Source organism: Thermobia domestica, chromosome 7 (genome assembly GCF_964235325.1).
Source record: "Thermobia domestica chromosome 7, izTheDome1.hap1.1, whole genome shotgun sequence".
NCBI classification, from domain to species: Eukaryota; Metazoa; Arthropoda; class Insecta; order Zygentoma; family Lepismatidae; genus Thermobia; species Thermobia domestica.
In genome coordinates this window covers 77,125,218-77,139,460 of record NC_137460.1, presented here as the reverse complement: position 1 = coordinate 77,139,460, position 14,243 = coordinate 77,125,218, and the positions used below count along the sequence as shown (strand labels likewise).

Genomic DNA, 14,243 nt, shown 5'->3' with positions numbered 1-14,243 from the left:
CGTCCCAAAAATATATGCCGTCCTTATTCAAATCCTAACTATATAAGAGTACATGAACTGACATAAAATAAAGGGAAACTTCCGGTTAACGTGGAAAGCGGAAATTTGGCATGATTGTACCTTTCCAGGATTAACCGACAGGAAAATTACCAAAAGTGACACCAAAAGTATCTTTAAGTTTTAGAGGGTCTTAAGGGTCAATAAAGAAATTCCAATTGTTATTAAAATGGGTCTTTTTGTGCCTATAATCTCATATTTAATGTACTTGGAATTGGAATAGAAACTTGAAATTCGGTATGCTAATACTTTTCGTTAGTGTTAACTAAGTAAATCACCAAAAATAATAATTTCCAACTCTAGAGTGGTTTTATGGTGGACTGAAATATTTTTCCCATGTTATTTATATGGGACATCTCCTACACTCCAAAATGTTAAGGCACTTCCGGCAAGGTTAGAATGATGAAATTTGACATAAATGTAGCCTTTCGAGACTAACCCATAGAAAAATTGCCAAAAGTGAATATTTTTAGTTTCTAAGGGGTCTAAAGAGAAAACAGGCAAAATTACATTGGCTATAAAATCCGAATGAAATAACTACACAAAATTTTGTAGACATCAGGCGGGAAACTTCCAAAACTTTTAGAACAAAGAAACGCGATTTTCTGAAAGCTAAAATTAAGAAACTTGAAGATAATAGTAAAAATAAAAACATTCTTGACGTATAAGGGGATCAACGAATTTAAGAAAGGCTATCAACCTCGTGCTTATATATTAAAGAAAGCTGACGGAATAGTTCTCACTGATACGGATATCATCTTAAATAGATAGAAAGATTTCTTTGACGATTTGCTGAACACGCAGCAGCCAAAAACTAATGTGCATTTAGAAAAGGAGATACACAACAAAGAACCGTATATTTCAGAACCTAACCGAATATAAATAGAAACCGCTATAAAGAAATTAAAGAAACACAAATCTCCGGGTGTAGATAAAATTCCGTCTGAGTTAATTTTAGGTGGAGGCGAAAAATTGTGGAACAAAATAGACAAACTCATTCTTCTTATCTGGAACAAGGAAGAATTGCCACAGGAGTGGAAAGAATCAATCATTGTTCCAATAAACAAGAACGGCGACAAAACTGATTGTAATAATTATCGAGGCATTTCTCTTCTATCAACATCCTATAAAATCCTTTCAAATATTCTATTAGCAAGATTAAGCCCATACCCAGATGAAATTATTGGAGATTATTAGTGCGGATTTAGACGAAATCGATCAAGTATCGACCACCTATTTACCATTCGCCAAATACTCGAAAAAAAGTGGGAATACAATACCTCGGTACAACTATTTATTGATTTTAGAAAGGCGTATGACTCGGTTAGGAGAGAAACATTATACAACGTTCTTACAGAACTTGTAATACCGAGAAAGCTAATTAGATTAATTAAGATATGTTTAAATGAATCCCAAAGTAAAGTCGGGTAGGAAAATTTTTGTCCACGAGCTTTCACATCGAAAATGGACTGAAACAAGGAGATGCGTTGTCGCCATTATTATTCAACTTTGTTCTGGAATACGCTATAAGGAAAATCAAAGATAGCAACCAAGGTCTAGAGGTGAACGGTATTCACTAGGTTATGGCATATGCTGATTAGGTAAATTTAATAGGGGATGACAGGCGAACAATAGAAAGAAATGCAGAGATCTTATTAAACGCTTGCAGGGACATAGGTTTAGAAGTAAATGCAGAGAAAACTAAATACATGGAAGTGTGTCGGGACCATAATACAGCAAATTATAGAGGCGTTAAAATATTAAATAATACTTTTGATAAAGTGGATACTTTCAAATATCTAGGATCAATAATAACAGACGAAAATCATATTCACGAAGAAATTAAATGTCAACTAAAAGCATATAATTCATATTAATATTCAGTTCAAAATCTCTTGTCGTAGCGAATTCTATCGAATGCCTGTTGTTCTGTATGGTTGCGAAACATGGTCGCTTACTCTGAGGAAAGAACATAGACTGAAAGTATTTGAGAACAAGATTCTGAGACGAATATTCGGACTCAAGAGGAACAGAAATGTGGAATGGCGGAAAGTTCATAACGAGGAACTACATAATTTATACGGTTTACCCAACATTGTTAGGGTCGTCAAGTCTAAGAGGCTTAGGTGGGCAGGTCATGTAGCTAGAATGGAAGAAAGTAGAAACGCTTTCAAAGTATTGACTGGAAAACCAATCGGAAAACGAGCATTAGGAAGACCTAGGCGAAGATGGGAGGACAATATTAAGATGGATCTCGCGGAGATAGGAATACAAAGTAGAAACTGGGTGCAGTTAGCTAAGGATAGAAGTCAGTGGAGAGCTTTTGTGAAAGCGGCATTGAACCTCCGGGTTCCATAGGCCATAAAGTTAGTTAGTGAGTTTACGAGGGGCTTTAAATATTGTTGTTGTCCAGAATATTGTTATTGAAGATAAAAAATGATGAGTACAGAAACGCCGATTTAAACTTCGAAACTTAAGATTATTAGATAATTTTATTATATAATATTATTATTAGTAGTAGCATTATACTTTTTTCTGCGATCATCACGTGCATAACGAATATACGATATTTCTTTGTAATATATGATAATTTTAGAGACAAAAATAGATTATTTTGTTCTCTGAGGTTGGCAACTCTGTTTCAAACCTCCTCCATTATCTTATCTGATAATGACCAAACAACAAGCTCTTCAACGAGTACAAGACTAAAAAACAAAAGCAAATTGCGTTTAATTTAACATATAATAGATTTTATTTTTATGATAGGAGTTTATTATGTAAACCTGGAGAGACATATATTCTCTTGAAAACCAGCTGTTCTATTGTTTCCTATAATAAATGAGTGACACAATTTCTTCTTATTCTTCTTTCAACAGCAACGTTCCGTGTCTTTATTATAATGAAGCACATAGGCAAAGCAAGGAATTTATTATGAGCTTTTAGCGTAACGTAAGACGTTACACTGCCAATTTATGTCCTAATTATAAGTTTATTTAAGATTTTTAATCAAAATCTTATTATATCAATTCGTCCTTGCAAAATGCTAATAATATCTGCACGTGTTACTGGAAGAAAAATATGATACTCTAATAAACTAAATCAAAAATAGATTTAGAGATTCTTTTCCTTTCATTTCATGTAATATCTGGACGAACTTTTTTTTATATATATATATAGAAGCTACTGAATAAATATATATATATTTAGTATGCAGAGCAATCTTGCACGTGGACATTATAGAGCCAGTCACTATTTCATATAAATTGTTAAATGATCTCTAAATGAATTTTCTCGAAGTCGAAAATACGATAATTTGTTTTCTTGTGCGGCCGAAAATGGTAGCTATAAATACAATAATCCTTAAATTTTCCCTTAATATAGGGTCGATGCATAAGTTCGTGCGGTTTTTATATTTTACATTTTATTTTTATTCTGCTATTCTGTTAATTCAAATACAAACACAACATGGACATAACATTAACATATTCTATGAGTGTAACAATATATTGCATACAATTTACTGTCACTAACTCACAATCACGTAGTGATATACAGATGGTGATCAGAAAAATGGAAATACCTGAACGAAATTGCAACTTACCAGATTAATACGGTGTCGTGCCACCTTTCGCCTTCAGAACAGGCTTGATGCGATGTGCGATGGAGGCATAGAGGTCGTGAATGGTAGCAAGTGGAATTTTACACCATTCCTCGTGCAGGGCATCGGCCAGTTCTGTGAGAGAGGATGGAGGTGGAAATCGTCGCCGGACCACAGATGTTCCATTATGTTGAGATCTGGGGATTGGGCGGGCCAGGGGAGGTGTTGAACTTCATCCTGATGTTCCTCAAATCACGCTGGAAGATGGCGTCATTGTTCGGGAACAACATCCGGACCATAGAATGCAAGTGGTCTCCTAAAATTGCGACATAATCGTTGGCAGTGATTCGTCCGCTAAGTGTGACCACAGGACCCAATGAAAACCATGATATGGCGGCCCACACCATCACCGAGCCGCCGCCATGTTTCACAGTTGGGCGGAGACACTGCAGATCATAAGCTTCTTTGGGCGTTCTCCACACATAAACACGGCCCGTGGTTGGGAATAGGGTGAAAGATGACTCATCCGACCATATCACACGTTTCCAGTCCTCAACGGTCCAAGTTGCATGATCGCGGCACCATTTGCGGCGTGCGAAAGCGTTATGGTCCCTGATGAGCGGTTTGGCCCGTGCAACACGACCCCGTAAATTCATGTCATGTAATTCGCGGCGGACTGTGATTGTCGAAACAGGGTGGGGGAGGTGCTGATTGAGCTCCTCCGTCACTTGCTCTGCAGTGGCACGACGGTTATGCGTGACAATGCGCTTTAATACCCGGCGTGACCTGTCACTCATGATTTTCTTCCGCTCACTGTTCCGCTTCCCCGATGTGGTTTTCCCGTGTGTTGTGTAGGCCGTCATCACCCTCGACACTGTCCCACGCGACACACCTAACACAGTAGCCACTGCCGTCACACTCACTCCACATAACCGCGCACCAACAATTTGCCCTCTTTGAAAATCTGAGAGGTCTCCCATTTTACACTACCTCCTTCTGCTGCAGCCACTGGACACTGCTGTTCCACTGCGCCTGACGTAGTATGGAGACCGACCTAACACACCACCACCAGCGGTCCGGTGCTGAGGGCGCCACGACACCACTGCCAACCCGTACATCTGACGTGTTGCCAACTACAGGTGTTTCCATTTTTCTGATCACCATCTGTATTTACCTCTACTATCTATGACCTTCTGCCAACGTTCAGGTAGCAGTTCAATGACTCGCCTGTAGAACTGTTTTGGTTTAGACTGGATGAAATCTGTTACGAATTGGTCAAGAGAAGCTTTTCTGTGCTATTCTTTCAACAATTGTTTCATTCCCGTACACTTCACAAATTGTTCTCGCAGCTTCTGCTGCACTGGATCCTTGGCTAAACTCGAAGAGTAAAATGTGACGGAAATGATCACTTTTGTTAAACAATTCCATATTAGTTTGTCTGATATACAATAATACGTTCAGAATCAAGAAAACGTGTGTTTTACAACACACAAACTCCAAACTACGGTAAAACAACGGAATAACGATAAGCAATCGCTTCACACCGCATTCTTGCCAACCCAAAAGAAAACCGCACGAACTTATGCATCGACCCAACAAAATGACTCAAAAATTATGCTACCTCGTAAAATACCTGAAATTAAATATGAAATTCGATTGGTAATGTATTCAAGTTCTGAAGCTCCCCCATTATAGCAAGTTTATGTGGCTTGTTTTCTTCTTGCCCTTTTTACTTTTCGTAGTTTTCGGAGTTGCTAAGCTGATTGACGACAGTGCCGTTGAAGCTGTCATGAGAGTTGAAAGTGACACCTTCTGCATTGCTCCTCGTTATTTTGTTCACTCATCTCTTTAGTTTCATGCCCCATCGCCATGGAAATTAAGAATAGGTCAGAAATAAAATATCCAAAATAATCTATATATTAATGTCGAATTCACAGTGTTCGGACTCGCTGTTTTGAATGATGAGTCTCAAGCCTTTTAGGCAAGAACGGTGAAGTTATCCGGACGGGGAATTAATAGTGCGTTGTTATCTTTTATTTATTTTATTCATAGGGGCCGCAGTGGTTCAGTGGTAGAGCGTTCACCTCTGGTGCTTGGGGTCCCGGGTTCGATCCCAGTCCCCGCCAAGTGACCTTTGTGATGGACAAACACCGTGTGGGGGGTTTTCTCGGGGTTCTCCAGTTTCCTTCCACTTTCTTCATTCCACCATTTCATTCATTTCTCGTTATCACCGTCTTCTTTAGCCTAACCGGCATAACCGTGGGACGTAAAACTCAAAGATTTCATTTCATTTCACTTTATTTTATTCATTTCTTTATTGTCAAATTGTATAAACCTTATTATCAACGTTTCAAGAACGGGAATTTCAGCTCATATGTATTTTAACCCAAACGTTGTCGGTGTTGTTTTGAAACCCATATATATATATATATACACTGCTGTGCAAAACTTAAGATAACAAAAAATTGTGCGTAGTTTATGAAAATGAATGAAAACACAAGGAATAAGACGTTGCATGGCATAACATCAGCGTGACTACAGAGCCCAATGGGTATGATCCCTCAACGGAATCCAGTTGAATAAATAGAAAAGATAATGTGTATCAAGTAGAAAGCTGTTAGAACGCATTGTAGTTGTGTCATTTACAGCAACGTGACCCGGAGATATTTGGGTGGCTTCACACGGGCAAGAATCGTCGGGAAACTGTAAGAAGGACTAAGTATGATGAATGTAACCAGGAATTTGGTATAGAAACTGGAAATTGGAAATTTGAATCACTTCCGGTTTAAATAGAGGGTTATCAGAGGACACGGAACTTATTCGTAGGAAGCTGAATCGAATGCAAAAACCTTTTGCTCCATATCTCTTACCGTTTTTGCCCTGATAACTGTCGGCAGACAGACGAACGGACGGAGGACGTACGGACAGAGACGTTTTATAAGACTGCATGACACTTAAGCATAGCCACTGAAGTCTATAAAAAAAAAGATAGAGTCTGGTATAGAATTTTGAGTATCAAACGAAAGTGTAACGAACTATAATTGCATTTAAAATAGCAATACAAATTGACTTTCTACATAAAAGGATTTGTTGTAAATTATCTTGTATTGGTAAAAACATCAAGGTGTAGTACGTTCAAGGTTTCTTACGTAATGACTGTCTACAGAAGTAGAGATAAGATATAAGGACAACATTTCAGTGTGACATACATCACAAAGGAACTGAAGGCAAAAATTACGTAAACACGCAGACAATGAGGCATACAATGTGTGAGTCAGGTGGGGAAATTTGTACGAAAAGATACGGGTTCTCAGGTGCAAATGACAGACAGGATAAGTCAATATACAAGTCGTTCTTGTTCATCCTTTGTTTTCCTGTAATGACAGAAGATAATAACAGGATGGTGACTAATTAGAACTTAGAGGAAATCAGATGAGACAAAAGGAGAAAGGGAAATGTTCTAATTATATGCTTTTTTCAATATTAGTGAAAAAACAGACATTAGGTGTTAGGTTTCTATACAGTATACATATGTGAATTTCAAGGGAAATTCGATAAATAAGAGAATTCTACCATTCATGTTGAAATAAATGAAAGCTGGAATGAAGATCAGGTTTTTAGACTTCTGTCCGTCCGTACGTCTGTCGACAGGTATCAGTCCAAAAACAGTACGTGAAATAGAGCTGCGATTTTTTGCAATCGATTAAAGGTCCCAAGAATAGGTTGCGTTTCCTCTGTAAAACCTTCATCGAAACCCCAAGTGATTGAAATGATCAATTTTCTATTTCAATGTTTATTATCTCCATAGAACAAAAACGGTAACAGATAGCAAGAAGCTGTTTTTGTAAAGGATGCAGCACCTCAATGCAACATATTATGAATATTCGTAACACTTTACCAGAAACGGAAGTAGTTGAAATTTACAATTGCTTCCCGATTTAAATATCTACCGATTTTTCCATACAGGAAAAACGGTAATATATATCGACATGCGATTTTCAACAATCGGTTCAGCGTCCAAAGAATAGGTTCCATCTCCTACATTAGTTCTCCATTCAAACAAGAAATGGTTCAAATTATCCACTTCCGGTTTCAACATTTATCACTATACAACGAAAGTGATAATAGATAACGACTAGTTGTTTTCTACAATTAACTCATGGTCTCAAGAGAACATACCATCACAACCTACAACATTCTACTTGAAACCGGAAGTGGTTGAAATTTACGACTAATTCTGGTTTCAATATTGATTTCGATAGAACAAAAACTGTAAATGATATCGAAATGTAGTTTTCTGCAATCGATTTAGCGTGCCAAAAATATATTCCATCTGCTCCGTTTATCCTCTACTCAAACTCCAAGTGGTTCAGATTAACCATTTCTGTTTTCAGCATTTATCGTCATAGAACAAAATTATGATAGTGACAAGTGGTTTTCTTCAATCGATTCAGGGTTTCAAGAGAACATACTACCACAACCAGCAACATTCTACCGAAACCGAAAGGGGTTGAAAGTTACTAAGACTTCCGGTTTCAATACTAATTTCCATAGATTTAAAAAAAGGCGGTAAAAGAAGCAGTTTTCTGCATTCGATTCAGCGTCCCAAGAATAGGTTTCATCTCTTCTGATACCCTCTATTCAAACCAGAAGTGATTCAAATTAACAATTTTAGGTTTCAACATTTGCCGCCATAGTACAGAAATAGTAATAAATAGAGACAAGCAGTTTTTTTTTTTTTTTTTTTTTTTTTTTTTTTTTTCAATTGATTCATCGTCTCAATAACAACCACAACCAAAGTGGTTGAAATTTACTGGTACTTTCGGTTTCAATTTTGATTTTCATAGAAGAAAACGGTAAAACACGTCAAATTGCTGTTTTTACAATCAATTCAGCGTGCCAAGAATAGGTTACATTCCTTCCGTTAACCCTCTATGCAAACCAAATTGGTTCAAATTAACCATTTCAAGCTTCAACGGTAATAGATAGCGACGATTGTTTTTTATGTGCAATAGGTTTAAGTGTACATTTAAAAAGAACTTTCATTTGGATTACTTTCCTGATAACTTAGGTGGCGCGAGTGAAGAAATGGATAAACAGTTTCACCAGGACACAAAAGAGATTGGACAAAGGTATCAAGGTTGCTGGAATACTTCAATAATGGCTGATTGATGTTGCACCAAGAAAATACACACCAGAAACACAAGAGACAAGGCTCGAAAAGAAGTTGATACGTCATGGAATACGTCACGAGGAACTGGAATTTATTTTGCTTATTTTTTGAGTTCTTAACCTCTTTTTTTAACCTTCAGCGTAATTTGGAAAAATGTCTATGGGAGGGTGAAGGTTGTAATTATACTTCCAGGCTGAGCGTCACACACACACACACAAAAAAAAAAAATCCCACGCCATTCTGGATTTCGTGTTTTTGATCCAATGATTTTCTTTAAATACATAAATATATATTGTACTTCATTTTCTTTCATTTTGTTTAGCGGAAAATGTTTTGCGTGATAGAGACAAAACATCTTGTTTTCTAAAATTAGCTCTCAAAAATACTTAGGAATCTGTGATCAAGTCTTAAAAAACGTTTTAAAAGTTAAAATTCGCAGGCTTATGTTGTCTTTCTGATAGATTAGTAAGTATAGAAAGAAATATCAATGGTTAAGCCAGACTGGTTGCAATGAATAAATTCAAAATCGAAGTCGGCAAGATTACTACCGGTACCTTTAATTACCATGAACACTATTAAATCACTGCTTTATTTATTCAACCAATAATTGTACATGACGTTAACACTGTGATGAATACTACAGTACTTTTCTATTTTAAAGTCATAGGATATAGTAATTTTAATCTAATTGGTCATAGAAATGAGTTATAAAAATGAAAGTTGCAAGTGTTAGGCCAGGTCAACTGGATACATTACTAAATTTATCAAAAGTTATGAGTAAATAGTAAGTTGTGCTTAATAGCAGTCATTAGTTACAGTTCATGATGTAACTATAATGACACGGATATACATCCAAACTGCCTGTATTCGTCTAAATTGATTCAATTTCCACTATATAAATTCAATTTCTCTTGCGTATTATAGAAGCTTACATAAAAGTATAACTTTTCCATAATTCGAAGCGTATCAAATAGTAGGATAAATGTGTGCCAAATAGTGATTTCAGAATACTTGTATTTATGTGGTCGTCATTTTCTCTCGATCATCCTTTCATAACCTCATTTCATGTTTTATATCCTTAGATTCAGACCTTGGTCAAAGTCACCTCTATCATTGTGTGGACGTATTTCCTAGGGAGTTCCGGAGCCTCTATGACCAATACCGCGAGTATGTGGCGCAGGAAGAGATGTACGTAGAAAACTAACAGATTTTTTTTCTGGTATCCTTAAGTATATTGTTTCGAGGTGGTCCCTAAGCTAAATTGAACATACTGTGTATTTCATTATTTTCTACCAGTGGTATAAAATTTTAGTTTAACGTCCAACGATTATACCCTTTAGGCTAAATGAGACGGATGATTAATGAAAGTGATTGATTGTGAAATAAGTTTTTGTTGTATTTTCACACCGGGAATCGAACCCGGTACCACGTGCGCCAAAGGTACACGCGTTAGTCATTAGACAAGATGCGCTAGTCATTAGCCATCAACGTTTTACTAGTCGACATGTAGCTGACATTAAAACATCGGTCATTTGTTGCCAACCCTTATAATCCTCATTATTTAATACCCAACATCTTTGAGTGTGCAAAGTGGTTACGACTTATTTACACCGTTTCTCCATTTCTGAGAAAAGAAGTGTTTGGTATTAAAGGAATTTACAGTTTTTTGTGTAAGATTTCTATGAACACTCTCATGCAGACAAATGGGCAAGGTGTTTACTTTTGTTAGTTTGGATGTTGTTCCAGCATTGTGAGTTAGGAAATGAATGCCTGGAAAGAAGTACCCTTTTGAATAATGAACTAATATAAGAGAATCAAAGATTACAGAATTTGGAATTTGATACTTTTTATTTTCCATGAAAAAGGACATTCAATTGTGTGACACATGTGTCCCAGTGCATTAAAACAGTAATGCTGGACTTAGAAGAAAAAGAAATTAGAAACAGAAAATATAAAAGGGTCAAATATATCCCTTGTATGACAAAGGGTTAAATTGGGAGATTGCGAATCCAGCCTATAAAGCAGATATAATGGTGGTGGGGTATAAACTTGCTGACCATATGTCACAAAGTTAAAATGATGCTATTAGTTCGTTTTCAATAGTATAGTTTAGTGATACAATCCTATTTTTTTACATGTTAAGAAAAAATTTCCATAAGTAACAAGATTTTTTAATTCAATTTTTATTAAGGCATATTTTTACATCATATCATTTCAAAGAGCAGCAATATATAAATCATTCTTCTCATTAAGATCATTAAATTTTAATTTATTGAAATCCTCTTCCAGTAAAGAATCTATCCAACATGTCCAAAGTGTGCACGGGTTGCTCTGTAGGAACCATATGACCAGCATTTCTTACCATAACTTCTGTAAGGTTACCATAATTTTTGGCGTATCCAGCAATGTCGTCACCAACTCTCCAAATTACACGCTCAGCGTTTTTGAAGCCCTCTGCTCCTGTCCAATTGAGGGTTTGCAAGAAGTTCTCACTCAGAACGTATGTTACACATATATCCAAATGCCCATTATATACAAGAGTTGGATAGTTGTCAACTAATACTTCAAACCATGGTTTCACACCTTTGCCTTGATCCAGCCACAAGGCGCCGAAGACATCACCGGAATCGAAAGCCTGATTTCCTGTATGAACAGCTTCTCTCACTTCTAGCTGTTGCATGTAAGTGTCCCAGGGGCCACTAAGCGGCTCCTCCAGTTCCAAATAATTGTACGGGTTAATCTCACCGTATAAGCTAGCTCCTCCGAATGCAAGATCTTGAAACAGCTGCAAAACAAACAGTTTGTTTATATTCGTTATTAGAACCACACAACTTATATAAATAAAGTGCACTATCTCTCTAACAGATTACTTTAAATAAAATCATGAGAAAACATTTAGTGAGTTTGATATTATCCAGTAGAAATTGGTAATTTAAAATGTTCCATTTTTAAAAATGTTTGACCTGCATGACATTAGAGTGAGGTATATTAGTCTCAGTTTCCCTAAGTTGCACATCATAGAAAACGGTGTTATTATAATTTTAGTTATGGTATTAGTAACACTGCCTTCATGGTAACATACAGCACTGTTTGGTATCCCTGCGTCCAATGTCACGTGAAGCATTTCAGTTTTGAAGCTATGGCTGCTATGAGTAGTTGTAGGTACACAGTTGAGAAGCTGTTAGTGGCATGTGTGTGACTACACGAACGACCAAACGTAGGTAAACAATGACACAGGGATTGATTGCATTGGAAGGATTCACCTGATAACTCTGAAATTGCTTGACTGGGAGAAACATGCATTACCTTCAAGATGTGTCCAAGGTAGACAGGGAAATGGACGTAAGAAAATGCATGAGAAAACTTAGGTTGCTATTTGTCTGTAGTTGAACTGAACGTTCTAGTAGTACGTAGGTTCTTTTCGCGGCAAATCCCTGATGGGTAAAGCAATATTTATTTCCAAGATTGAAGAATGAAAAATATTAAAAGGACTCACAAATCAATGATACATAGACACATGTACAGAAATTGTTCGTTGAGATGATGTTTTGAAATTGTTAGATTAGATTTTGAGAAATATTATGAATTCACGGAGAAGATAGAATTTCTGCTTAGTTAAGAATCCAAAATAAAATAGTTTAGAAGCCTGCAATCAAAAACTGAAGTTTTTAGTAATAAGTTTAGCTTCTCTAGACGACCAACGGGAGAGAGTTTTCTTCTTAACACGTGATTCTGTACTGCCAAGTATGTACGTTAATCATTTGACGCTGACTTCTGTCAATTCTAGCTGTTTATGTATTAAAGTGTTGCTGATCTAATTTTGTTGTTTTCAAGTTCACATCTCACAAAGAGGTTCCAAAAAGGAAGAAATATTTAATCTATTATGCAGGTTTCTTATTTTGACTTTAAAACATCCGGTATATATTGCCACCTATACGTTTAAACGCTAACAGTCTTTTTATAGCCAAGCACTGACTTAACTGCACGAAACTAGCCACCAGAAATGTATCTACAATAAAAACAAGTAAATCGGGAAGCAGAAATATTATCTATGTCAACATAAGAAAATGTGAAGTAAAGAGAATTGACCTAAGTAAACAAAAATGGCAACCAGAAATATTATCTACAAAAACAGACAACTTCGGCAGTTGAAAAATAATCCACAAAAGAACGTATGTGGATCACACGTTACTTAATTCAACATTTACTTCAAACAATAGATTACAGAGTTGAATCTTTATCAGTTTAAGAGGAAAAGTTTTCGTTCTCAAGAATTCTTCATACAGAAGGATAATTACATTCCAAACTTAAATATGTAATATCTCAACGAAAAAGTATACTGGAGATACAGCCACATACTACAACTAGGTCATATGTAATGTATCCAACTAAATACCTTCTCAAAAGAGCAGCTGAAATGAACATATTGCGTTGAACAATGTATGATCACAGTGAAAAAGATTTGAATACGAAAGCATTTAGACCAATATTTGTAAATGAATTACCTAACAACGACATGGAACAACGTGTTGCAACCTGCCTTGGTTTGTTAACACAGTTCCCAAACCCTATATCTTGCTGACAAATGTTATTTTCAGATGAATGTGCGAGATATGGCAGTTCACAAGGGGGGGAATGTGGTATTCTGGTCTAAGGAGAAAATTCTTTATACGCAAGAACTGGAGGGAAACCCGTTTCATGTTATGATATAGGCCGGAATGAAATCACGATATTTGTTCTACTTTTTACCTTATTTACACTCCTATTTACACATGTTGCAAACATGGTTAATACCTCAGTTGTAAGAGAAAAAATAATTGATGGATCTTGTGTGGGTACCACAGGCCAGGGATCCAGTACATTTTGCTCTTCAGGTACGTGGTTTGTCTATTGAAGAATTTCCAGGCCTCTGAATTGGATGTACACGTAGTTCTCAATCTACATCCCCATTGAAATTACCCCCAAGAAACCCCAACCTTAGAAAACCAGACAACTCGTTGTGGGGAATAATCAAATCATATGTCTCCCATTGTCGTTACAGGAAGCAACTGTAAGTCCCCTTTCACATTATCCGGCGATTGTGCCGGATCCGTTTCCGGACGAGGTAGAAAGGCATTGCAAGCAATGAAGCTCTTCACATATGTGCGGCGGTCGCCGGACATTTATCCGGCGAGCAAAAACAGCCGGGTCTCCCTGCTAGAATCCGGCGCGGCAAATCGCCGTGTATAGCCAAGCGGGACATTACAAGCAATGAAGCTCTTCACATATACGGGGCAAACTACCGGATGGGTGTTGGGCGAGGAAGCAAGTGTTGCCAGAAAAGAGCAGGAAGTGGCTGCTATAATATGGGAGCGTGTGGTTTTGTGTGTGTGTGGAGTGTGTTTGTGTATGTGGTTATGTTCTAGCCCAGTACAT

The 14,243-nt window shown here is 36.9% G+C and overlaps 1 protein-coding gene across 1 annotated transcript in view; it reads right to left on the bottom strand.

Annotated features, from left to right (window-relative positions):
• Positions 1-11,097: 11,097 nt before the first annotated feature.
• LOC145689225 (venom serine carboxypeptidase-like) overlaps positions 11,098-14,243 on the bottom strand; it is a 38,704-nt gene continuing 35,558 nt past the window's right edge. Inside the window, exon 6 of the mRNA XM_081763362.1 lies at positions 11,098-11,613. Within this exon, the coding sequence (XP_081619488.1) occupies positions 11,098-11,613 (516 nt within the window). The remainder of the gene's footprint in view (positions 11,614-14,243) is intronic.